This window comes from Monodelphis domestica, chromosome 3, assembly GCF_027887165.1.
Source record: "Monodelphis domestica isolate mMonDom1 chromosome 3, mMonDom1.pri, whole genome shotgun sequence".
In the NCBI taxonomy this organism is placed as follows: Eukaryota; Metazoa; Chordata; class Mammalia; order Didelphimorphia; family Didelphidae; genus Monodelphis; species Monodelphis domestica.
The window spans coordinates 20,339,734-20,364,656 of NC_077229.1; the positions used below are offsets into that span (position 1 = coordinate 20,339,734).

At 54.5% G+C, this 24,923-nt stretch overlaps 2 protein-coding genes across 5 annotated transcripts in view; one reads left to right on the top strand and one right to left on the bottom strand.

The window, feature by feature from the left end:
• Nucleotides 1–200: 200 nt before the first annotated feature.
• RNF215 (ring finger protein 215) lies at nucleotides 201–5,350 on the top strand. 2 transcript variants are annotated; one of them, XM_056821499.1, is made up of 9 exons: nucleotides 201–659; nucleotides 1,959–2,087; nucleotides 2,238–2,309; nucleotides 2,425–2,510; nucleotides 2,793–2,952; nucleotides 4,201–4,317; nucleotides 4,392–4,529; nucleotides 4,671–4,773; nucleotides 4,920–5,350. In XM_056821499.1, the coding sequence occupies exons 1-9, from the start codon at nucleotides 429–431 to the stop codon at nucleotides 4,940–4,942; spliced, it is 1,059 nt and encodes a 352-aa protein (XP_056677477.1). In that variant the 5' UTR covers nucleotides 201–428; the 3' UTR covers nucleotides 4,943–5,350. The 2 variants fall into 2 exon arrangements, with proteins under 2 accessions (XP_056677477.1, XP_056677478.1); XM_056821500.1 differs by having other exon boundaries at nucleotides 4,204–4,317.
• A 272-nt stretch (nucleotides 5,351–5,622) lies between these two features.
• The window catches only part of CCDC157 (coiled-coil domain containing 157), a 30,461-nt gene continuing 11,160 nt past the window's right edge, over nucleotides 5,623–24,923 (bottom strand). For 2 of the 3 annotated variants that reach the window (XM_016432550.2, XM_016432549.2), the window contains exons 4-11: nucleotides 13,432–14,131; nucleotides 12,194–12,271; nucleotides 10,206–10,393; nucleotides 9,130–9,306; nucleotides 8,071–8,239; nucleotides 6,847–6,986; nucleotides 6,057–6,142; nucleotides 5,623–5,960 (exon numbers count right to left, since the gene is read on the bottom strand). In XM_016432550.2, coding sequence (XP_016288036.1) covers nucleotides 5,702–5,960; nucleotides 6,057–6,142; nucleotides 6,847–6,986; nucleotides 8,071–8,239; nucleotides 9,130–9,306; nucleotides 10,206–10,393; nucleotides 12,194–12,271; nucleotides 13,432–14,131 — 1,797 coding nt within the window. In that variant the 3' untranslated portion in view covers nucleotides 5,623–5,701. Of the gene's footprint in view, nucleotides 5,961–6,056; nucleotides 6,143–6,846; nucleotides 6,987–8,070; nucleotides 8,240–9,129; nucleotides 9,307–10,205; nucleotides 10,394–12,193; nucleotides 12,272–13,431; nucleotides 14,132–17,444; nucleotides 17,559–24,923 lie in introns of those variants that run through there. The other variant, XM_016432553.2, reaches the window with a different exon arrangement.

Consider the following 24,923-nt stretch of genomic DNA (forward strand, 5'->3'; position numbering starts at 1 on the left):
TCTCGGCCGTCCTTTCCGGGCCTCGTCATTCCAGCCCAACAGGTGCGCTCTCGGTCCCCCAGCTCCACCCCGCGGCTTCCCTCGGTGAGCCCTCGGCCGGGAATGGCCTTCCCACTCAGCTGGGAGGCGCCATTCCAGGGCTCAGTCCCCGCCCCGTCTCCCTCGCTCTCGCGCCTCCCCCCGCCCCTCTCTCGGCTGCTGCTGCCGCGAGTGCCTCATCTCTGCTCCTGGTCTCCCGAGAGGGGACTCTCGCCCCGCCCCCGGCCCCGCCCCCGGCCGCCTGCAGAGGGCGCCCCCGGGCCGCCGGGCGGCTTGTTTGCTTGTGCATCCCGGCGGGCGCGGGCCGTTCTCGCGACTTTCGAGCTGAGCCCGGGGCCCCCCTGGCGCGCTGCGCCGCCGCCGCCGCCGCTGCCGCGTTCCGGGCGTCCATGGCGGGCCCCGCGCTCCTGTGGCTCGGGCCTCCCCCGCCGCCGCCGCCGCCGCTGCTGCTGCTGCTGGCCGCGCTGCTGCCCCTCGGCCTGGGCCTGGGCCTGGGCCCGGGCGGCCCCGGCTGCGGGGCGCGGGTGGACGTGCGGCTGCGGCGGCCCCAAGCCAGCTACACCCTGCAGGGCGCCCTGCTGGCCGCGCCCGGAGCCAGACTGCAGGGCCGCCTGGTGCTGGTGAGCGAGCCGGCTGGGGCCCGGGCCGGGGCGGGGGCGGGCGATCGGGCCGGACCCCCCCCCTCTTAACTTAAGGAGGTGGAGAGGGGACACCCCCCCCCCAGGCAGCCCTTTCAGCTTCCGGGCCCCTCCCCACATGGCTCCCCGGATCGCTTCTTCCCCCACCCCACCAGACCAGGCCACTTTGGGTGCCTTCATCCTAAGCCCCCCACCCCCAAGTAGCCCCTCACTCCCTGGGAGCTACTCCAAGGGCCACCCTACCAGCTCCCCACCTGGGACTGATGGCCTTAAACCAGTCATTGTTGCTGTGCAGCTGACTCCTCGGGATCCCATCGGGAGTTTTCTTGGCAGAGTTACTGGAGGTTTACCACTTCCTTCTCCAGTTCATTTGACAGATGAGGAAATTGAGGCAGACAGGGTGATATGACTTGCCCAGGGTCACACAACTAGTAAATATCTGAGTCAGGATTTGAACTCTGAAGAAGTCTTTCCTGATTCCAAACAGCACCATCCAACCGCCCCCAGAGGAAGATCTGCTTAAACTCCAGGCCCCTCCCCTAGAACCCAACCCCAGCAGTCCTCACCTTCCTGGACCAATTTGGGTTCAGGTCCCCAGGGAAATGGGGCTGGGCCAGGATTTGAACCCGCGTCTACCCCAGATCAAGTATTCATTTCACTGTCTGGTGCCCCTGGCCCCAATAGACCCTAAACATGGGATTGGCCTGGAATTCTCCGCTTCCTGCCCCCGCCCTGAAGGCTTGACCTCGAGCCCCCCGGGGTCCCTGCAGACCCTAAATCTGAGCTTCAGGCTTCTGCGCCAGATTCTCAGGCGAGGACGCCCCTCTAGGGCCCGGGCCCAGCCTCCCTCTCCCCCAACCCTGGGCGGCCCCGATTCTGCCCCAAAGCGCTCTTGTAGAGCAGGTGCCCAGCGCCCTGGGCTGGCATCCAGACTGGCACCCACAAGCTGTGGTGGGCTCCGTGTGGCCTCGGACCCTCCCGGGGCCTCCACTTCCTCATCTGTAAAATGACAGTCCTACAAGGGGCCCCTCCAAGATGGAAGGTGGGAGGTTAAAGAAAACACGCTGGAGAAGGCAGGCGATGGCGAGCCAGGAAACCCCAAATGGGGTCCCGCAGAGGCACCAGTAAGCACAGGGTCCCGAGCGTTTGCAGAGTACTCGGGGCACTGAATGGGGGCCAAATGGCTAGTGTCCGGGGCAGGAAACGTCGGTCTCTGCAGTTTCCAAGCCCCCCCAGCTCTGACACTCCAGGACCCCCCCTCACAGTCCTCCCTGGCCCTAGGTGGGGGACGAGGAGCCCCAGGTCCAGGCCGGCGATGACTGGATTGGAGTGGTCCCAGTAGGCGAGGAGCAGGCAGAAGCCCAGGGAACCAGCCCTGAGGAGTCCTTCACCGCTGCTGTGGTCAACAAGGTGACGCCCCTGGGACGGGGGCCTGAGGAGGAGGGGTCCAGAAGAGCTCCTGCTGGTGCCCTCTGGGAGGACTTCCTGGAGGAGGCAGGCTTTGGGGGGGACACCAGGTGTTCCACCGTGCCCACTTCTCTGCCTCTCCCGCCCCCACAGATGAAAAGAGCTCTGGTCCTGGGCGCCTCGGCCTTGCTCATCCTGGCCCTGAACCAGAATGCTGTCCACGAGGTAGGCAGGCTCAGGGCGGGCTGGGCCAGGCCAGAGCGTTGGGGGAGGCTGGGGAGCTGCCTGGAGGGAGCCCCAGCCCACACCACTGACCCCTCTGTTCCCACGCACCGAGAAGCTGGACGTGTCCCAAGTCCTCTCCAAGCCCATCATTGTGGTGCAGATGTCCGACAATGTCACTAAACTCCTGAGTGCCTTGCTGGGGTGAGTGGGGGCCCCGGGACCCCGTCCACGCTCCCATCACGCAGGCCTGAAGACTGGGCTCAGGGAGAGGAAGGGGCTGGGGGTCCAGTGCCCGCTCAGCCAAGCTCTGGTGGAAAGGCCAGACTGAGAGTCCACGTTTAGAGTGGGGGTCGCCCTGCCCGCAGGATGTGGGGTTTGCCGATACGATGGCTGTGCCTATGGGTCTTTGGGGGGCTCAGGCTGGCACTTGGGCACAGCCTCCAGGTCCCCCAGCCAGGGTCATCTGTGGCTCTTCCCCGGCAGGGGCCTGCAGGCCACGGCTAAGATCACCTCTCAGGCCATGCTTCTGGAGAACGTGGGCCTGACGCTGACCCTGTGGTCCACCTGCGGCCTATCTCGGGGCGGCCTCTATGGGGAGTGGCAGGGTGTGATCTGCCCCGGAGAAAGCAGCTCCAGGGTCCAGGTATGTGTGGGTCTTTGGGGCCACCTCCCCAGGGGCAAGTCACCTTCTCTGGGGAGCCTTCATCTCCCAAAGCTCTGCTCTCCCCCTTTCTGGGCCCTCTCTCTGCCCTGTGGTATAGCACGGCCATCACTTTTTGTGTCTTAGTTCCTATTCTGGCCTGGAAGCTTCCTGAAGGTAAGCACGTGATCATTGAAATGGTACTACCCATCCATGTGCTGTGCAGGACACAGTGAGGGGTTAAGAGAGGAAGGAAGGAAGGAAGGAAGAAAGGAAGGGAGGGAGGTAAGGCAGGGAGGAAAGAAGGAATTGAACAGCCCCTCCCTTCCAGAAGCCTGCCAGCAGAAAGGGGGTACAGCATAGCATGCCCTGTGTAAATCAGTGTAACCCCAAATGCTACCTGGTGGCGAATCAGAGAAGGGCAAGTCAAGTCCTGGGGGAGGATCCTGGTGGTGTGGCAAGTACGGTGCCCGTCTGCCATTGTACTTTCTAGCTCTATGCCCCTGGACACCGCCTCAGTTTCTCTGTCTCTAAGGTGCCCCCACCACATCCCAAAGGCTGTAGTGAGGGTTTTCAGAAGGTGCTTGGTCAGTGGGGACTGTTTCCATGACTACAGCTGGGCAATAGAGGTGGCTTCTTGGACAAGTCCAGCTCCCTCCAGGGGCAGCAAACTTGGTTTCACTGGAGGGGCCAAAAAGCATTGGAGCCAGCTTGGAGGAGGAAGACAGCAGGGAGTGAGTGGTCAGCCACATGTTTGTTGCAGGAAAGGGTCCTAGGGAGCCACAGGAGGCTTTGGAGCAAGGGGAGGGCCTGGGAGACAGATCATTACAGTGGCATGTGTGCATGCACAGGGGCAAGGGAGAGGCCAGAGCCAAGGAGGCTCTTTCAGCAGGAAAGGGCCAAGAGCAGAACTGGGTTGAGCAGCTGTGGAGGGCATCCAAGATCTCCCAGCCGGCCCGAGGACATTCTGCTGCTGAAGGCCTGCCTGGGAGTGGAGCTCAGGGCTTGGCTGGGCCCTGCTCTGAAATGAGGGCGCAGACTTGGCTTTGGGCACTGGGGCGACCGGGAGGAGTTGTGTACCTAGAAGTGATTGTGACACAAAGCCAAGGGCAGCGGCAAATCGTGTTCAGTTTTGAAAAGACCCCCATTGGGTGCTTCCTAAGGCCCCTCCCAGGCCTGGCACCCCCTGTTCTTAGGCCCCCCGCCCCCCAGGTGCAGGGTTGAGCCCCTGACCTCGACTCTCCTCCCCAGAAGTGTCTGCAGAAGCTGTGGAACACCATCCTGCTGGTGGCCTTGTTGCTGTGTTTGGGCCTCATCATTCAGGCGAGGCGGCAGGCCCTGCAGGGCCCCCCAGAGCCTGACCCCCAGGTGAGCCCCCCTTCCATCCCCCCTCCCCTCCCCCTCAGCTCCTCACTGCTAGCCGGGGCTCCTTCTCTCCCCAGCTGGACCTCAGGCAGCACATCTCGAGGACGCTCTCGACCCTAAAAACCCGGCGCTACCACCCGGGCCGCCAGCACCGAGCGAACGTGCCCGACATCCAGACCTGTGCCATCTGCCTGGACCAGTTTCACAAAAATCAGGTGGCATCCCAGAGTGTGCACACGGAGGGCGGCACCTCTCCTCTCTAGGCCTCAGTTTGCCCCAGTGGCTCCCGGGAGGGAGGGGGTGGGGGCTGCCCAGACACCGGGTTCATCCCCGGCTCGCCCTTCCCTCCTGTCCAGTGTCTGCGGGTGCTGCCCTGCCTCCACGAATTTCACCGCGAATGCATAGACCCCTGGCTGCTCCTGCAACAGACCTGCCCCCTCTGCAAACACAACATCCTGGGTGAGCAGCCCCTGGTGTTCCCTGCCCCGGCACCCTCCCGGCCCAGCGCTGCTCGCCAGGCCGCTCCGGGCTGTCCCCGGGGAGGTCGGAGGAGGGCTGGGGTGGGCAGGGTCCCGAGGGTCAGGCTTCCTCGTCTTTCCTGGCAGGGAGCTCTTGGGCTGAGAGCTAGCGGCGGCCCAGCCCCGGGGGGGATCGCGGGGGCCAAGCACTCCATCCCAGAAGCTCCCCGAGCCGAGGAACCCGGTGCCTAGCGCATACACAACTGAGATGCAGACCTCCCTGGCCTCGACTCCCACCTCCCTGGAGCAGAAGGCTGGGGACCAGCAGGGCCGCGGGGGCTCTCATCGGGGGCTGCCATCCAGCCCGTGTCTCCTTCCCGAGGGACGGCGGGGTCCTGCCGCTGTTGAGGAGCGAGGCCGGCCCGATGCAGGCCGCCATCTGGGCAGATGCCAGCCGCTCCTGTGCCCCTCCGGGGGGTCGGGGGCTGCCTTTCACACTAATTTATTTGGGTTAACACTGCTGGGCCCAGCCGGGCACATCTTGTACAAGTGCAGCATTAAACTCAGACACACTTGCAGCCGCTGTCCCATGTGACCCTCCTGGGCACCCAGAGCAGCCTCACAAGGGGGCCGCTCTGGGCCAGGCCCACCTTTCAACGAAGCCGCTGAGTCACCCCCCCACCCCCGGCTGGGGCTGTATGAGGGAGAAGGAAGGGCCGCCGGGGGCCAGGAGGGCACTGTCCGAGGCCAGCGCCTGCTCCTCCTGGAGCCCAGGGAGACCCCCAGGCGGCAATGCCCTGTGTGTGCCCACCCCAGCCCCCATCGTGCCAGGTAGACGCTGTGACCAGGGTTCCGGTGGGAAGGCAGAGGCTGGTGGCTTTATTTGATTTGTGGGCCAGGCTGGCCAGGACAACCACAGAGGCCTCCGGCTACCTCAGCTGCTGGGCCGAGCCACCCAAGTGACGCTTCCCACTGCCCTTCCCTCTGAGTTCCATGTAGGCAATGTTGGTGCTGCCTGTGGTCTTGGAGGAGCCTGTGACTGTTAGGGGAGGCCGGGAGGACCTGTAGCTCACAGGGGTGTTGGGGCGGGCGGGCTGAGGCCGGAAGGGCCGGCCCGGGGGGCTGCTTTCATTGCTGAGTCGACTGCTGGCAGGACGGTCGCGGTGGCCAGCGGGCACGCCGAGATGACTGTAGGAGGGACAGAGGGCATGGGCACCGAGGCCCGGTGCCCTCCCCGACCTCTCTCCGGCCCCCGCCAGCCCCCCTCGTTCTTGTCACACTCACCCTGGAGAAGTTCTTCGGGGATGGCAGCAGGAGCCTGTTTGGGTCCCTTTGGAAGGTGCAGACCAAATCTGGGCCTCTGGGACGAGCTGAGAGAAGCAGAGGGGCCCAGCTGGGAGGGTGCTCCCGAGAGGGACATCCCCCAACCCTCCCTGCTTCCAGCCCCCAGCTGCCCACCCTGGAGGCCTGGGGAGGGGAAGGAAGGGCTCTGGGGTTCCCGGAGTCAGGGCCAGGCGCCTCCTCATCTTTCTGCCCAGGGCAGGGCTTGGCTGTGTTGGAGGCAGTGGAAAGGCTGCTGTTTCAGGAGTCCCTTCCACCACCACCACCCCATCCCTGGGCCTCAGTTTCCTTAACTGTAAAGTGAAGGGGGTTGGCCCAGTTCAGTTGCCTCCAGGCCCCTCCTCCTCATTCCCTCATTCATTCTCTTCCATTTCATGGGCTGTACTTGGGGTTTTCTTCTAAGAAAGAGGGGTGCAGGGCTCTCCTCAGAAAACCTCCCCAGCCTGCCCTAGCCAAGGAGAGCCTGGAACCCGGACCTCCAGCCCTCTCAGGCTCTCGTCATTCTGACCAACCCATGCTCACAGTCCTCACTGGCCACGCCTGAGACCCCGAGAACCCATAGTTCCATAGAATGACCCCATCTTGAGGGCCTCAGCGCACCTTTGGGGCACCAGGCTCTGGCCTGTCCAGCCTCAGACATGGCCAGGCTTCTCCAGGCCCCCGCCCTCCCTCCTCCCTGGCCCCAGGCCGCAGGGGGCTGCTCCGGAGGTCCCAGCAGCCCTCGGCCCTTCACCTTGAGGCCTCCTTGCCGGGCCACCTCCTGCAGCTTGGCCAGAGTGGCTCGGAGCCGGCTGTTCTCCTCCTCCAGGACTTGCATACGGATGACGTTGGCCTGCACCTGCCTCTCCATGTCCTCCGCAACATTCCCAGAGCCTGTGGGGATGGGCACGGGAGGTGCCCAGGGCCAGCTCTGAGGCACAGTGAGCAGAGAGCAGCCTGGGCCACAGACCCTCGCCCTCGCTTGCACCTGCGCACACACCCACCGCCCGAGGCAGGATTCGACGTGGGGCAGCCTTTAGCAGAACCGACCATTCACGTAGCCGTGCCAGGTCAAGGCACCTAAGGAGTGAGGACGATCCCCTGAGGGCCCAGGGCATCTCCTGGACCTCACAAGCAGCAGCCCAGAATGCCTGGCTGGCTCTGCTGTCATCCTGACCCAGAACTAGGCATTGGGGGGAGGGAGGTGATGCTCCAGCAGAGCCTGAATGGGGCCCCCTAGCAGGGGGCATACAAGCAACTCTGACTCAGATGCAAGTCGATGCTTTTTGTCCCCATTTTCCAGATGAGGAAATAAGCCCCAGAGGTCTCCCTGCTTCAGTTTGATGGCCCAGAGTCAAAACCTGTCTTGGGCCATAACCACCACATCTGAGACCTTGACCAGGTCTCTTCCCCTCTTGGGCCTCGGTTTCCCCCTCTGTGAAATGAGGGGGTTGGCCTCACTGGCTCTGACCGTCCCCTCAGACCCTTCCCTTCTCAGTGGCTCCAGGCGGGGTCCTCGGGCTGACTATTCTCCCATCGCCTCCAGCCCAGGCTGGCCCACTGCCCCCTCCTACTGTCCATGATGTCCTTTACCAAGCTGGGCCAACGAGCACTTATTAAAGCCCTCCTGTGTGCCAGGCAGCACAGCACTAGGCATCAGGGATAGAAAGACCCTAAAATCCAGTCCTTGCGCCCAGGTGCTCAGGCCACACAAACCACTCTGGACACGGCAGTTCTGGAATAAATGGGAGAGAATCCCCAGGGAAGACTCTGGAATCCTGGCAGGTCAGGAAAGGTTTCCTTGGCCATGTGTTAGGCCTGCTGAGTCCCCGCTGTCCTTGGGGTCACCTGCAGCCCCCCAGGCCTCCCTGTAGCTCAAGGGCCCTTGGTAAGAGGGTGGGCTGCCACGGCCCTGGCTCCCTCGTTCTCCTGTGCCCCCCACCCCGCCCCTCCCCTCCTCCTTGCACCCAGAGCTTACTCTCAAACTGGGCCTCACTGGGAACATGAAGGTCAGGGAAGGCCACCAGCAGCCGCTCCCGCTCTTTCATCTCAAGGATCGACTTGTCCAGTTTGTAGACGGTCATCTGGAGCTCTTCTGTGGCTTGTTCCATGGCCTGTTTCTCCTGCTGGAGACTTTGGAGCAGCTCCTGGAGCAGGGGAACACGGGGGAATGGTGAGGCCCCGCCGGGCTCAGGCCATCCTCCCTGGGACACCCTTGCCTGAGGGATGCCCACCTGGGTGAGTCGGAGAAACGGGAGAGAGGCAGCCTCCCATCCAGGAAGCCCCAGGCGGGCGGTGGGCTGTTCCTGCCCTCTGGGTGCCGAGGGGGGCTAAGACTAGAATCACTGAGCTAGTTTTTTAAGGGCTTGCTGTGCGCCAGGCCCTGTGCTAAGCGCTGGGGACAGAAAGACAAAAGCGGCCGTCCCTGCCTGCTAGGAGCACCCAGTCCCCCAGCGGCTCAGGGCAGAAGCTGGACGTGACCACCAGAGACGAGGTGGGCATTGAGCTGGGCTTCAGGGGTGCCAGGAGGCTCTAAGCTGCTGCGGTGCTGCTGGATGTGGGTGGAGTTTCCTCCCGCAGGGCTCCTTGGGCCGGTGAAGTCCTGGACACAGCCCTCTCCCTTACAAGAACCTTGGCCGGAGGGGCTTGCCCCCATCCCTGCTCAAGGCTCTTGCCCAGCAGTCTGCCCAGGGCGCACCTTGTCCCTGACCTCCAATCACTGTTCCTTCCCCCTTCCTGTGTCCCCCTGGAAGGAGTCTATGTCCATGTGCCCGAAGGTTCACAAAGGGCTGGCCTCACCACAGCCCCTCAGGGGAGCTGCCACTGAACCTACCCCCATTTCTGCAGAAGGATAAACTGAGGCCCAGAAATGGAAGTGCCTTGCCCAGGGTCACTGGAGAGCTGGGGCAGGAAGAGCATGAGGCCTTGAGACTCCAAGCCCAGCCCTTCTGCCTCCTTCCAGCCCTCACTGTATCCTGGCAGCAGGGGAGTCTGGGGTGCATGTGACTGCCCTCCCCACTCTCGTCTCTGTGCCCACCTGCTGGGCTTGCAGCTGGACGTCCACCTGGTTCTTGGCATCATTTGCAGCCTGTAGCTGCCCTTCGAGGTTAGCTTGCTGCGTCTCAGATTCCTCCAAGCTGGCCCGGAGCTCTTCCCGCTCTTGGTCGAGGCTGTCCAGCTGCTGGAGCAGGGCCCTCTGCTTGGCCTGCAGGGACTGAGGGGGACAGGGCAGGGGTCCAGCTGGCATCTCACCCCCTTGGCCAAGGAAGGCCCCATTTTCCTTAGCTTGTCTGAAGTCCAGAGAGAGTGGGGCACTTGGGAGCAGGGCCCAGGTGAGGAGGCGGCTCTGTGGAGGAAGCCAGGGTCCAGCCCCCAGCCTGGACTGCTCTGGCATATGCCAGATCCTCTCCGGCCCAGCAGAAAGGGATCTAGGCCTTGCTGAAGCAGGCAGCCGGCCCGTTCACCAGGCTGCGCGTCTCCCAAACCCCTAGGTCTGGCCCTGCAGGCTCCTCCTCACTCCCATCCCCCCTTTGCCAGTTCAGCCCAGCCCCATAACTGACCCCAGTCCTGATCCAGGAGCCGGGCACTGTCAGCCCGGAACCTTTGGCCCGGATGCCAGCATGCCTCTCCCGGGGGCCAGGCCAGCCCCCTCCACCCACCCCCTCTCTACCCTTCTGTAGCCCCAGTTGTGACACTTCCCTCTGGGGCCTCTTCCTTCCCAAGCTTGGCCAGAGTTGCAGGCTAGGGGGAGCCTGGTCTTGGGCTTCTCTCAAACCCTGGGGTTCCAAAACCAAACAAGGAAGGAGAAAGACCCCTGTGAAGAGCCCGCTTTCCTGCCCAGTGCAGGGAGGAAGCCACCTCCGGCCTAGAGACAGGTTTTCCTGGCAGCAGGAGCTGGACCCTACTCGGTGGCATCCTGGCACTCGACCTCACTCCCTCCCCTGGCCCCATGCCCACAAAAGGCCAGCTACCCGAGGGCAGCAGCCATCTCTGCTCAGCACCCAGCATCACACTGGGCACGGGGGAGGCCTGCAGTTGGCGCTTCCTGGGGGCACTACATCAGGCAGAGCAGGCTGGAGCTGGCCTGCCACCGTCGGGGGTGCCCAGCCTCACCTCCTGGTGCCGGATCATGCTGTCCACTTTGGCCTTCTCCTTGTCCAGCTCTGTGCTGGCCCAGCCAAACTGCTGACTGGCGTTCTCCAGGCGCCCGGTCAGCAGCTGCACTCGGGCCTCCAGCTGTTTGGCTTCACTCTTTTTCACCATGTTGCTCATGTCGTCTAGCATCTGCTGTTTCTTCGACTCTGGGAGACACCCCCCACCCCCCCACATTGTGAGATGCACGAGCTCACCATGGGGGGAGGGGCAGGGTGCTCCCCTAGATGACCTTTGACCCCATGAGCTGGGACCACAAGTACCTAACATGGGGCACGCTGACCTCAGACGGGTGAAGGTGGACCATCAAGGAGGCAGCTGGAGAATGGTGGCACAGGGCAGGAGGGCAGCGGCTTCTGCCCAGTCCTGCTCATGGAGGCCTGGGGGGCAGGAGGGCTCCATTCTCCATCCACCTGCCCTTCTGGGCTCTCGCTTCTCCCCGTGCCCTTCCCACGGCCCACTGTGGGCCTATTCGGCTCTCCCTCCATTCCCTCCTGCCTCAGTAGCACTCCCGGGGGCTCCATCCTCACCCCTATGCCACTGACCCCCAGGTCCTGCCAGCCAGCCCAGCATCAGCAGCATGTCTCGGGCAGCTCAGACTCCATGTGCCCCAAACAGCTCATTCTCTTTTCCCCAAATCCTCCTTGATGGTCAACTTTCCCACCACCTTTCTTGGGGTGTCAGCCTCCAAACCTCCCATTCCCCCCAGGTCTGCCAATCCCGCCTCCATCGCCAGGGCCACTGCTCTGGCTCAGGCCCCATCATGCCCCCACGTGCTCTCTCCCCACTGGGGGCCAATGGCTTTCCCTCAGTAACTCCTGTGGCTCCCACAGACCTCTGTTGGTCTGGAGAGTCCAAAGCAGGGCCCCGGCCTCCCCATCTAGCCCGGTTGGACGTTGCTCCCCTTTTTCACCCTCTGGCACTCCCCTTGGCTAGCCTTCTCCCTGCATCTCTCCATCGCCAGGCCTTGGCAATGGCCGTGTGCTCTGGTTTGTCCAGGCAAAGCTTCCCTGGAGCTGGGCTCTACCCATCCATGTCCCTTCCCTCTGATCTTCCTGATGAATCCACAGTCCTCAATGGACCACACACACCCCGGCAGATGTGCCCACAGACCTGGCCCCGGGAGGACCTTTGGGACCCTCCCCCCCCCCCCCCCCCGCCCATGGAATCTAAGCCTGAGTCTCAGGGGACGAGCCCCACAACCCCTGCCTCCTTCTGCGAATGCCCCCAAAGCTACTCTTCCTCCTGAAGCTCGGCAGAGACCCTTGTTACCGGCTCTGGGCCCCTTGCCTGGGGCAGCCAGAGGACATTCGCCCTCCCCGTCCCCCTCCTCTCATCTTGCTCTCTCCAGTTTCATGGCTTAGATTCCCAGCTTTAGTCCTGGGAACAGAGCTGCAAAGAATGCCTGGGATCCCAGGGAAAAGCTGCATCTAACCAGCAGCAGGGAGGCGGGTGAGGCTGGGCTGCCATTGGGGAAATCATTCCAACGTGGCCGTGAGCGCCCCATCTCCCTCCAGCTCCGAAAGAAGCCTCCTTTGCGCCTGTGGGTTTGCTTTTCTCCTCCCTCCTACACCCAAAGGGGCCCTCCCGCCAATCGCTGCAGCGTCAGCCCCTCACCCCAGAGACCCTCTCTTTCAGCTCCAACCTCTCCTGATCCCCTTCCAAACAGCCCCGCTTAGCAACTGTTTCCTTGTGGCCTTTCTATCCCCAGGGCCTGGCTCCCCTGGGTTCCCCAGTGTTTGCAGACTGCCTGGCTGCTAAGTTCTGCGAATGGCAGGACTGCCTACCTGCCCCAGTGAATAGGCCAATAAGGTGACCTGAGAAACCAAGAGGGCCAGGAGCCAGTGGTATGGAGCTAGGCAAAGGTCTGGAGGATGGACCGGACACCGACCCATTTCGGTTCTGGATGCAGCTGCACCTCAGGATGGGGCCCAAAGGGGCAGGCTTACCCAGCTCCTGGATGGTGTCCTGGTTCTGCTTCAGCTCCCCAGTCAAGGTGTCCAGGGTCTTCTTCAGGAAGCTTATTTCTAAGGATCAAAACAAACACCTCTGAGCCAAGGTCCTAAGTTCTCTTCTTTCGGTCTGTTTCCCCATCTGGAAAATGGGGGCAAGTTCAACCAAATGGTCTCTGAAACCTCTCCCGGGGAGGGGGTGAGGATCAAATAAGACTGAACTGTCACGTGGAACATTAAGGGTGCAGAAATGTGTACAGGAGAGTGAGAGTGGAGAAGTGGCAGCTGTTAGGGTTAGGGATCGTGATGATGATGATGATGATGCTCTCGGGACTCTTCTAACTCTAACAGGCCCTGTTCTAAGGTCCCTCCCAACCCTGACACCCCCTTCTAAGGCCCTGTCAGCTGGGACGCCGCCGTCCTCTGGCTTTATAGAATAAATTAAGACTCCCTGGTGCTTAGAAACCTGTCAGGGATGAAAGGGCTTCCCTCAATGGTGCAAGGACCCTGCAGGGACAAGGCATCTCTTTGGGTTAGCTTCCAGGGGACCTGGGCTGCTCCTGAGGCCCCTAGGGCCCATCCATGCCAGCCCACCTTGTTAGGAGTCCCCAGGAACCCAGGGAGTGTCTGGGCTGCCTGGGACAGGCAGGTTAGCCGGTCAAAGGAGGACACCCCAGCTGAAGTGGCTGTCCTGGGATGGGACCCTCCTACTTCCTCCCCTGGAAGGAGGAGGCCCAGACAGCTTCAGTCATCTCCAAGGGCCCTTCCACCTCTCCGAGATCCTATTCTGGAAGGACCCATTCTTGGTGACATTCCCAACAAGCACCTTCCTTCTGGGCAGCTCTGAACTGGCCTCCCTACCCGGGGCTCTTGGCAGTTCCTCTTACAGCAGGCCCTCCGGAGCCAAACAGAACAATCCCAGGTCCTCTAGCTTGTGTCAGCCCTTCCACTCCCCAGAACCCCAAGAGCCCAGACCTTGGGCTGGAAGGGAGCCGGGGCCATTGGGCACAACACCCTTCCCGATTCCCCCTCACTTTACAGGCAAGAAAAGGAGCAACTCAAAGGCGGCCACCCTGGGCAGGTGGCTGGCCAAAGCTAGCCTGGCCAGCGAGAGACCCGTGGCTAGAGGGAGGCCAGAGAGAGGGCTGGAGGGAGGACTGAAGGGAGGCCTAGAGAGGAGAGAATAGAGGAGGGAGGCCTGGAGGAGGGACCAGAGAGAGGGCCAGGCATAGAACCTGAGAGCATCTCCTGCTTCTCTTCCTGCAGCTGGGCCAGGATCAGCTCCTGCTCCCGCTCCTTGTTGGCCTGCTGCTGCTGCTGCTCAGCCTTCTCCTTCTGCATCTCCTGGCCCAGCTCCTCCAGCTGCTGCTGTAGCTGCTGCTTCTGCCGCTCGGCCTCCTCCAGCTGTGCCCGCAGGGGGCTGATCACCTGCATCAGGGTGCCCAGATGCTTGCTGATGCGGCCCAGGTCTTTGCTCTGTTCAGCGGCCCAGTAGCTCAGGTCCACGGCCGACATGGGCTGCTGGCCCATGGTCTCCTGCACCAGATGCTGAAACTTGTCCAGGGACGAGGGCAGGTTCTGGTTGGCGCACAGGCTGATGATGGCCTTGCTGACCTCCCGCAAGCTCCATTGGACTCGGCCGCACGCATCACAGGGTATGAGGGCCGTATCAATGGTCTGGGTGTGGACGCTGCGGGTGTAGGTGGGGGCAGCGGGGAGCACCGAGTGCCCAGGAGGGCTGGTGGCCTGAGCCTGGCGCAGGGCAGGGAAGTCAGGTATCAAAGAGCAGGAGGCCAGGAGTCTGGGTGTCAGGGCTCTGGTGGTCTGGATCTTGCTCCCTTCAAAGGCCTCGAACTCGGGAATGATGGGGTGTTTGCTCTCAGCTGCCTCACTCTGGTCAGGGTGGTTGGGGGAGTCATCCTGCTTTGTCTTCTTCTGTTAGAGGGAGAACAGAGAGGGAGAAAATGATGTTGTGGGGGCCAGTGTTCTGGGGCACAGAACTGGGATGTTGTCCAGTCTGAACCTGCCTCAGGCCAATACTTTTATTCTGCTCTCGCCTCTGCCCAGGGCTAAGGGGGGGATGCCCTCGGACAGGGATGGCAAACCTTTTAGATACCTGTGCTGTGCCCTCCCTGCCTCCCACCTTACCTCTGATGGGGGAAAGTGCTTACATTGGGCTGCTGGGCAGAGGGGCGAGGAGGCGCAGTAGAGAAGGGGAGGGGAGCAGTTCAGACAGAGTCCCTCTGCCTTCCTAACTACCTGGCAGGTGACAGGCAATGGCGCAGTTGTGCCATCTTTGGCATGCATGCCATAGGCTCACCACCATGGCCCTAGGACCATCCCATCCCATAGTTGTGGCAAGGGGAAAGAGTATTGGGCTTGGAGGCAAGAAGGCCAGGGTTCAAATCCCGACTAGCTGAGTGCCCCCAGCCTTCACTGCTCTGAACCCTTTTTGCACAGGAGCCCTGGAGCTCCAAGAGCATCAAAGTGGGCCAGAACCAAGCAGGGGCTGGACTTGGGCCCTTGTTCCCAAAAGCCCCCTGGGCTGGGGTCCTCCTTCTTCAGTGGAACCAGTTTCCTAGGCCTCTGAGCTGCTGAGCTGGTAATAAAGTGAGGAAGGAGTTAGCTTCCTAGGAGTCCATGAACGGACAAACCAGAAAGGGAGAGAGAATCCTGCACTGAGAGACTGGCTTGGGAGGCAGAAAGACCTGTCTTGGAACCATGTAGCTGGGTGACCCTGGGCAGGTCACTTGCTTCCAGAGAAGTTAGAGATGAATTGTTCCTCTACACTACAAGGAACTTGCCCACTCAGGAGATCCCTCCCTTAATACAGTGAGAGGCCTGGAGCCCCCAAAACCCCTCACAGGTTCCCTCCCCCCATCAGCAGGAGGCATAGTGGTCAGGGAACACTGTTGTTCTCCCACAAAAAGCTCCTTTCCCAGAACTGGGGTGGTGCCTGCTTCTCCCCTTTGACACTGGAGTCACCGCCCTGGTGCAGACCCTCACCCCATCATGCTGGGACTATGGCAGGAGCTGCTGCTGGGTCTGCCTGCCTCAAATATCTCCCCACTATAGTCTACCCTGTATTCAGAAACCTACCTTCTGTCCTGGAGTCAATAGTGTGTATTGGGTTCCAGGCAGAAGAGCAGTAAGGGCTGGGTATTGGGAGTTAAGTGACTTGCCCAGGGTCACCCAGCCAAAAAATATCTGAGGCCACATTTGAACCCAGGACCAGGATCCTATCTCAGGGCCTGGCTCTCCATCCACTGAGTCACCCAGCTGCCCCTAAAAAAGATTTGAGCATGGCACCTGCCCCCACCTCCACTGGCTCGCTGTGGCTCCAGGTTCAACTACCAACTCCTCTGTCTGCTGTTCCATAACTGCATCCACAGGGAGGAAGGTTCTTAGGCCTACCCATTATTCAGGGACCTTGGCCTCCTGGCTGCTCCATGAACAAGAGCTTCCCTCTCCCAAATCCAGGCATTTCCTCTGGCTGCCCCCCACCCCCACCAAGCACAGAATGCTCTTCTTCTTCCCCTCTGACTACTGACCTCCCTAAAGCCCTGCCTCCTCCAGGAAGCCTTCCCCAATCCCCCTGCTCTTTATTTCCTATCTATTCTATATCTATAGCTTGTTTGTGCTTAGTTGTTTGCATATGGTCTCCCCCCACAGCCTGGGAGCTCCTCGAGGGCAGGGCCTGTCTCTAACCTCTCTCTGTATCCCCAGCACTCAGCATAGGGCCTGGCACACAGTAGGTGCTTAATCGATGTTTGTTAACTGACTGACTGCCAGTCCCACCAAAGCTGCCAGGCAGTGAGTCCTGCCCTGGCCTCAGGGGGCTGTGGTTGTTGCTGAGGGGGCTGGCAGGGAGTGGGGGAGCAGCTTAGTTGGACAGAGAGGCAACAGGTCCAATGCATAAGCTGATCTGGGGGCCCCCAAAGATCAGGGCTTCCACCTGTCCAGGATCTGTGGCTTGAGCAGTGTGGGAACCCACCCACTGTAGAGCCAAGGAACAATGACGAGGCTTCTGGGAAGAAGCCATGCTGGGTGGGTCATGCCCCACAGGGTAACAAAAGTGATGGAGCTGCTTCCCCTCTCAGAGCTTCAGCATCCCCATCCAGAGAATGGGGAAAGTCATCTCTTCCCTCTGGGGTGTGTACCTCATTTAGGAAAGGGCCTCACTTCAGACCCTGATGAATGGGGCCTTTCTTTGGGCTCAGAAGATAGTTTCTAATCCCTGCCCAGATGTTATCCTGATTAAGGCCCATGTGGGGCAAAGGTCTTCCCTGTTCTGTAAAGGAAGGCTTGGACTCAGGGGTCCCTAAATCCCTTCTAGTTCTAGGTCCTGAGCCCATGAAACCAGTTTGCCTGAACATCAAACACAATTCCAAAAAGGATGGACAACCCCAAACTGGGGGGAGCCTTGAATGCCAGGATAAGCAGTTTAGACTTGACTTGGGAGTTGATAAAAGGGGTTGAGCAGACTTCTCAGTCAAGTGACCTACAAGATAAAGAACTAGACCTTTCTTCTGATGTTCATGACTGACCCCTCCAAAATAGGAATTAACCTCCCAAAACAAAGCAAGCTCAGTGGCTTCTCAAAAAACCAAACAGGGGCAGCTGGGTGGCTCAGTGGATTAAGAGCCACGCCTAGAGACAAGGAGGCCCTGCGTTCAAATGTAGCCTCAGACTCTTCCTAGCTGTGTGACCCTGGGCAAGTCACTTATCCCCAGTTGCCTAGCCCTTGCCACTTTTACCTTAGAACTGATACTAGAATGGAAGGTAAGGATTTCCTAGCTGTGTGACCCTGGGCAAGTCACTTAACCCCCACTGCCTAGCCCTTACCACTCTTCTGCCTTGGAGCCAATACACAGTATTGATCCCAAGATGGAAAGTGAGGGTTTAAAGACATTTTTTTTTAAAACAAACCCAAACAAAGTCAAAACCCAATAAATAAATAGCAAGGAAGGCCAAGGATTCCCAAGGTCCCTCCCACCTCCCAACACACTTTTGGCGTCAAAGTTGTACAGTCTCTCCCATGGGCTTGCAACAGAATTCAGCTCTCCACCCCACACCCCCTCGCCCCCAACCCCCTGGCATATTCTGCTCTCCCAGCTGCAGAAGTCTGCTCAGGCTATGATAGTGGCAGGAAGACGTAGTCATTCATGCCTGAGTAGCCACAGAGCTCAGCCAGAGAACTGAGGAACAGAAAGAACATCTTTGGGGCAGGCAAGAACCCAGCACCCACCTGGAGCCAGTTCTGTGCCTTCAGAAGTCCTTGGGGGAGATACCTACACTGGTGAGGCATGAATGGCCCAGCATGGGAAAAGGCTGAAATGGATTTGAGGTCCAGCCCCAGGGAAACTGCCATCAAAGGAGAAGGATTCAGAAAGTAAGCAAAAGTGGGCAGCTGGGTGGCTCAGTGGATAGAGTACCAGGCCTAGAGACAGGAGGTCCTGGGTTCAAATTTGGCCTTAGACACTTTCTAGATGCGTGATCCTGGGCAAGTCACTTAACCCCCATTGCTTAGCCCTTACTGCTCTTCTGCTTTGGAAGTGACGCACAATATTAATTCTAAGGCAGAAGATAAGGGTTAAAAAAAAATGTAAGCAAAAGGGAAAAATAAAGGAAAAAAGGCTGAAATTACCAAAGACCTCAGGAGAAAGAAAATTCAGTCAATAACCTTGAGCACTGACAGGAAAAACACTAAAATCACAAGGGAAAATGGCCTCTAGATCAAGGAAGAGAGTTCAGACATCTGGGACAAAGCACTACAAGGGAAACGAATCTCCATTTGACAAGGCTGATGACCCTGTGGACTCCCAAGAGTGTTAAACATGAGCAGGAGGATGTTCCTAAATGGCTTAAAACAGAAATAAGAAATGTGACGCCAGAATTTGTGACATGGGTGGTAGAAATAATGGGGAGAACAGAAAAACCCAAATCCACAGCAGCGAGCTCACCCAAGAAACAAAAGAGAGACTCTTTGAGAAAGCAAACGTACAGAAGTAAAGGATAATCTGGAAGAAGACAAGCAAAAAGCAGTAATATAAGAAGAATGGTCTCCATGCCAGTAAAGCATATCAAGCTTGAAGAAAGGCTGCATAGAGACTGCCTAAGCACAGGAAAACACGTCAGAAACACCCGAGTGTCATAATACAAGAAATACTACAAGAAAACTGATGGGGGCTGAAATGTCCTCCAAACACTGCCATGTAGCTGTGAACAATCCAAAGAATATGGAAACAATAACTAGTTGACTAGAATGGGGCCACCTTTCAGATAAGCCATATGTGGAGCTGCTTAGATTCACAATTATGAGAAAACTCCTCCCGTCAGTCTTTAGACATAGCCTAGGCCCTTGGCCGGGGTCTCACATCTCCAGTCACCCAGGATGAGGTTCAAATAGTGCTCAATTTCCACATTCACTGCCTTCCTTAGCCTCTGCACAGAAAAGAGCAAAATTTGACCTAAAGTTGCCGTGGGCAAACAGCGGTAATGTCAAGCAGACCAAAGTGGACCATGGGTAAAGTGGCATCAGTTCTCTGGAGACACTGAACAACAACTGCCCAAACAAATGATCTCTTCCTGAAAACATGGACCCACTTTGACTCTTTCTCACTCTCTCCCTTGACTTACCACACCTCCTTACCTCAATGACTTACTTACTATACTAGCTACTGTTACTATATTCTCTTATAATAAAGCTTGTTTCTTCACAATGGAGTCAGTTTGAGCCACCAATCAATTCTTTGGACAAGACCCATTCATCTTAACCACATCAAAAACTGCCTGGAACCTCTGAACACAGCACATAAATTGCCAATTGAAAGAATCCACAGATGCCTTAATGAAAAAAGCCCTAGGCCTCAAACTCCAATTTAAGTTGAATAATTTTACTGACAAAAAATTCTGCAAAAGCTCAGGAGAAAGACCCTTACATATAAAAGAAAGAAAATCTGAATAACACAAGACTATTCTGCATGCAACAGAAACCATAAGAGGGAATGGAATAATGTGTTCTGAAGACCTAAGGCAAGCAAGATACAGCCTAAGGGGGACCTATCTTCACATCTGAGCCTAACTATATATGAAAAAAAAGATGGATGTTCAGGAAAAAGGAACTTTTCAAAACATTCTGGAAAAGAAAACTAAAGTCAAAGGAATCATTTGCTTCTTAACAGTCCTGACAACAGAGATACAAGAAGGGTGAAAAGATATATTAACCACTGCCAACAACAAATTACCCAAAGAGAAGTCATTCAGAGATTTCTTTCTGAAGGTTTACCAGAAGACAAGGATGAACGCAGGAATCAAATATAAGATCTGAAACATCTTGATCTAGACTCACAACACACTGCCCAAAGGTAAATCAATGCTTTTTTGTGGAACCAAAATACAGAATTGGTAGGCACATAAAAGAGGGGAGGGGAGCCAGACAGAGGAGATATGGGGATGTGTCCTAATCTAGTCAAAAGCTAACAATAAGGGAGAAATAACACCTGTAATCTTTCAGGAAGAGAACCTACAGGAGAATGGGTGAGAAGGGAAAACAAGGAATTGGAAAAAGGGGAAAGAAAGGGGAAAACCTGGTCCAGTGGTGGAGGGTCATCATCACCACTGATGAATGCTCCTATGGGAGAAGAGAGACATTCTATAAAGGGAGGTGAGGACCTCACAATGGGTATGATCTGCATGGATTTGGTGCTTAGAGATCACCCACACATCCTGCCTAAGGAGAAAGGAGTGCTAGGAGTGACTGACACCCAGAGGAATGGGAGGGCACAGACCCTAGGAGGAGATTTCCAGGCAAATGGGGGCTGGAAATAGCCAAAGGGAAGACCAAGGGCAATAATGACCTGCACAATCTGTTCCTGGCTAAGAAACAGAAGGGTGGATCAGTGGCATAGATTAGAATATAGCACACAATTGTGCATGCATTCTAGCAATCCAGTATTTCATAAACCCAAGGATCCAAGCTTTTGGGACAAGAACTCACTATTTGACCAAAACTCCTGGGAAAACTGGAAAAGAGTATGGCAGAAACTTGGTACAGACCATTATATCACACCATACACCAAGATAAAGTCAAAATGGGAACATAGTTTAGACATAAAGGGTGATACCACAAGCAAATTAGGGGAGCATGGAATAGTTTACCTGTCAGATCTATGGATAAGGGAAGAATTTAGGACCAAACAAGAGAGAGAACATTACAATATGTAAAATGAATAATTATTATATTAAATTTAAAAGGTCTTATACAATGGCAATGCAACCAAGATTAGAAGGGAAACAACAAATGTGGGGGGAGGGGGAGATACAGAAAATTTCTCTGATAAAAGCTTTATTTCTCAAATATGTAGAGAATTGAGTCAGATTTATAAGAATACAAGTTATTCCCCACTTGATAAATGGTCAATTTATTTCAGATGAAGAAATCAAAGCTATCAATAATCAAATTTTAAAATGTTCTAAATTACTTTTAATTAAGAGAAACACAAATCAAACAACTCTGAAGTACCACCTCACACCAAGCAGATTGCCCAATGTGATAGTAAAGGAGAATGGTAAATGTTGAAGGGGATATGACAAAATTGAAGAATTAATGCATTGTTGGTGGAGTTATGAACTGATCCAGTAAATTCTAGAGGGTAATTTGGACCTATGCCCAAAGGGCTATAAACAGTACATACCCTTTGATCCAGTAATATAAAGACTACATTTATATCCCAAAGAAATAAAAAAGGGGAAAGGACCTACTTGTATAAAAATATTTATGGCTGCTCTTTATATAAATATATAAATATAAATATTTATATAAATATTTACACAAATATTGCTGTGAATAATTGGAAATTGAGAGGACATCCATCAATTGCAGAATGACTAAACAAATTTTGATATGTGATGATGATGGAATACTATTGTGCTATGAGGAATGATGAACATGATGATTTCAGAAAGAGTTGGAAAGACCTCCATGAACTGATGAAGGGTGAAATAAACAGAACCAGGAGAACATTGTACACAGAAACAGCAATATTGTGGGATGATCAGCTGTGAAACTTAGCTACTCTCAGCAATGCAATGATCCAGGACAATTCTAAAGGATTTAGGACAAAGAATACTATCCATCTCCAGAGAAAGAACTGCTGAAGTTTACAGATCAGAGCAGTCTATTTTTCACTTTAGTTCATCTGGGTTTTTACTTTGGGGTTTTGGTTTTGTATGAGTATTTTTCACAACTTGACCAATATGTAAATGTTTTGCAGGGTCATACTGGTATAACACATGAAGGAGGGAAGGGAAAGAGGGACACAATCTGCATCTTATAATTTTGGAAATTCTCTTAAAAATTGTTATCACATATAACTGGGAAAATAAAATATTAAAAATAATAATGACCTGCACAATCAAGGCATAGGAAAAAATCCCTTCCTGGGAAAATATGCTCTTATCATATGCACCTCCTCATTTTCCTTTGTCACCATTGTATAGTCAATCAACTGCCCCTCTCATCCTCAGCCCCCATGTTTCATCTAGAAAAGTATTTAAGTTTCCCAACTTTAATGGTTCCTTAAAATTGTCCAATCTAGAGCAATTGGCTTTCCCAGGGGTCAGTGTCTAGAGTGAAAAGAGTTCAACCTTCTGCATAGGCATGTGGTGTGCAGCTCTGTGTAGAGGCCTATTGTCACACTTGTTACAGATAAAAGAATGTTGCCTTAAACTGTGACCGCGAAAATATGGTTTCAAATCAAAAATATAATGGTCGCCATGGGAAAATTCCCAAATATTAAATATACCCAAGTCAGCTGGGTTTTATAGAGATTTTAATTAATACAAATTAAGGAATTAATAAAGGGGGAGAGAGAGAGAGTAAGAGGAAATAATGAGAAAAGGGCTAGGCCAGCTTATCAGTCTTTTATCCACTCACCACAAGATTTGTCAAGCAAGATTCTAGTGTTCAGAGAGACCCACCAGTTTAGCTCCTCAGCTCAACTAAGTTCAGCCATTGAGCCCTCCAATTCAGCTTTGGCAAGCTGAACTCCTCCTAGAGGCCTTTTCTGACCTCCTTTTAAAGAGAATTTTCTCCTATGTCCCCTCCCCTAAGTTTTCACATCTACCAATCACAGTAGATGTTTTCCAAAGGACTGACCATTCTTAATTCACACCCTCTTTAGTTCTCAACTTCTCTGAGTAGACTAAAACTTCTGAGTAAGTTCACACCTCTATGCCCCTTGCAAGTTTGCAAGTTGCCTGACCTTTATAGGTACTTAGCAACTTTTTGTATTAGATCTAAAAATAGACTTAGCTTAAGGCTTTTGCCTCACTATAAGTATGAGTTAAGTACTTTTTCATTGTTCAGTAAGGAGTTTACAACTTTATCTTCCCCTAAAGTATGCTTAAGTAGGGATGGAGTAAGGTTAGAGTTCTCACATTCCTGATCAACTACCTTCATTGTTTAAAATGGGTGTGAGATTTAAAAGAGTGGGAGCCATAAACTGTAAGAGTTAAAATGGTTGGGTGTCATAAACTGTAGTGATTAAAATAGTGGAAGATATAAAATTGTGATAGATAAAAGAGTGGATGAATAAATTGTGACTGCAGAAAATATGTTTTCACTACAGTGTCTTGTTTCAAATCAATATATAAGGTGGTCGCCAGGGAAATATTCCCAATAATGAATATACCCAAGTCAACTGGGTTTTATAGAGATTTTAATTAATAATACAATGAGGAATTAAAGAAAGAGAAAGAAAGGAATAAGTATGAAGGGCCTTAAGCCAATATGGCCTAGACCTGAGTCTTAATAGAGAGATCAGTCAGTCCTTAATCACTGTCCAAGCAAGGATTCTAGTGACACCAGGCCAGCATCATCTCAGCTGCCTCCAGCAGCTCAATTCTCCATCTGAATGTATCTGAGCTCCTATTTAAAGGGCATTTTCTCCTATGTCACCTCCCCTAAGTCCTTATATCTACCAATCACAGTAGACGTTTTTCAAAGGACAGACCATTCTTAGTTCACACCTATGAAGGTGTAAATTTTTGAGTAATTCACACCAGGAAAGCTCTGAGTAAGTTTCTCAGCTCTTTGTTCCTTGTAAATTCACAAGTTGCCTGACATTTATATTATATCCAAAAATAGGCATGGCTTAAGAACATTTTTGTCTTACTATAAGTATGGGTTTAAGTACTTTTCATTGTTCAGCAAAGAGTTTACAACTTTATCTTCCCCTAGGGCATGCTCAAGTATGGTGAAGTAGAGTTCTCACATTCCTGATCAAGTACCTTCACTGCCCAAATGGGGAATGGTCTTAACCCAGCTTTATGAAGTAGGGTCTGGGAAATTTTTAAGGTTCACATGGGGAATGGTCTTAACAAATGTTCTAAGTAGAGTCTGAGAATTTTTAACATTCACAAGTCTGAGAAATTTTAAGATTCACACACTGAACCCTTTTTCCTTGATTAAAGAGTGATTTTTCTTTTTTTCTTTTTTTTTATTTAAACCCTTATCTTCTGTCTTGAAGTCAATACTGTGTATTGGCAGAAGGTAAGGGCTAGGCAATGGGGGTCAAGTGACTTGCCCAGGGTCACACAGCTGTGAAGTGTCTGAGGCCAGATTTGAACCGAGAACCTCCCATCTCTAGGCTTGGCTCTCAATCCACTGAGCTACCTAGCTTCCCCCTAAAGAGTGATTTTTCTGACTATTTAATAGTATTGTGTTTTTCTAAGTCAACACTTTCTAAGAAAGAAGATAAGGATTTATATTTTTTTAAAAAGCAATGAACAAAACAAATCAAAGTGGGGAGTAGAGGAAGGGGGATTTTTATTGACAACTGAGAGGGAAGAAAAGGAAATAAAACTTAAAACCAGATAAAAGCAAGAAATTGCCTAATTGGGTTGTTTGTTCCCCAAGGGAAAGGAGATTCATAGGTAAACAGCTTCCCCAGTCCTGCTGCTTTTAGGTTTGTAAAAAAACACGGCTCTGTTCAATTCATATTAAGGAAGAGAGAGAGAGAGAGAGAGAGAGAGAGAGAGAGAGAGAGAGAGAGAGAGAGAGAAAATGTTTTATACTAACCTGCTTTAGCAGCTGTGTTTTGAAGCTAAGTTAGCTGTTTAAAAGACTGCCTGATTTGAGAAAGTAATAAAGAGAGAAAGGAAAGAGATCTCACAGAAATTTGAGGGTCCTCGTCACACCCTTCATGGATTAGCCATACTGTAAGGATAATTTAGGGTCATGACCTAATCTAAGTTTGATTTTTGGTCGCCAGGGGATATCCCAAATAAAATACCCAAGTCAGTTTGGAAATCTACTACGGTGGTTTAATCAATATAGAGGGAAGAACTCAAGAAGAGAGAGGGAAAGGGTATAGGATTTCACCCGTCTGGCCTATGCCAGGGGAAGTTCAAAGTCCTCTGACACAAGGTTTCTGAGGAAGATTAGAGGCTTCTAAGTGGATAGTGTTTGGAATGTAAAGGAGGAAAAATCAACCTAAACTCTGAGAGAGCTCAGAGAAGCCACCTCACCTGAACTAAGTTACTAGGCTTCCTCCAGTATGGTATCAAGGGAAACTCACCACTAAAACAGACAATAGCTGCCACCACGCCAAGATGCCAAGATGCTCAGCAAGCTGCTGCCAGGACCTCTCCACCACAAAAGAGGCCCGAGAGAGGAAGTGATGCGAAATATATAGACAGTTTTACATCACTTTCTTGCATCTCA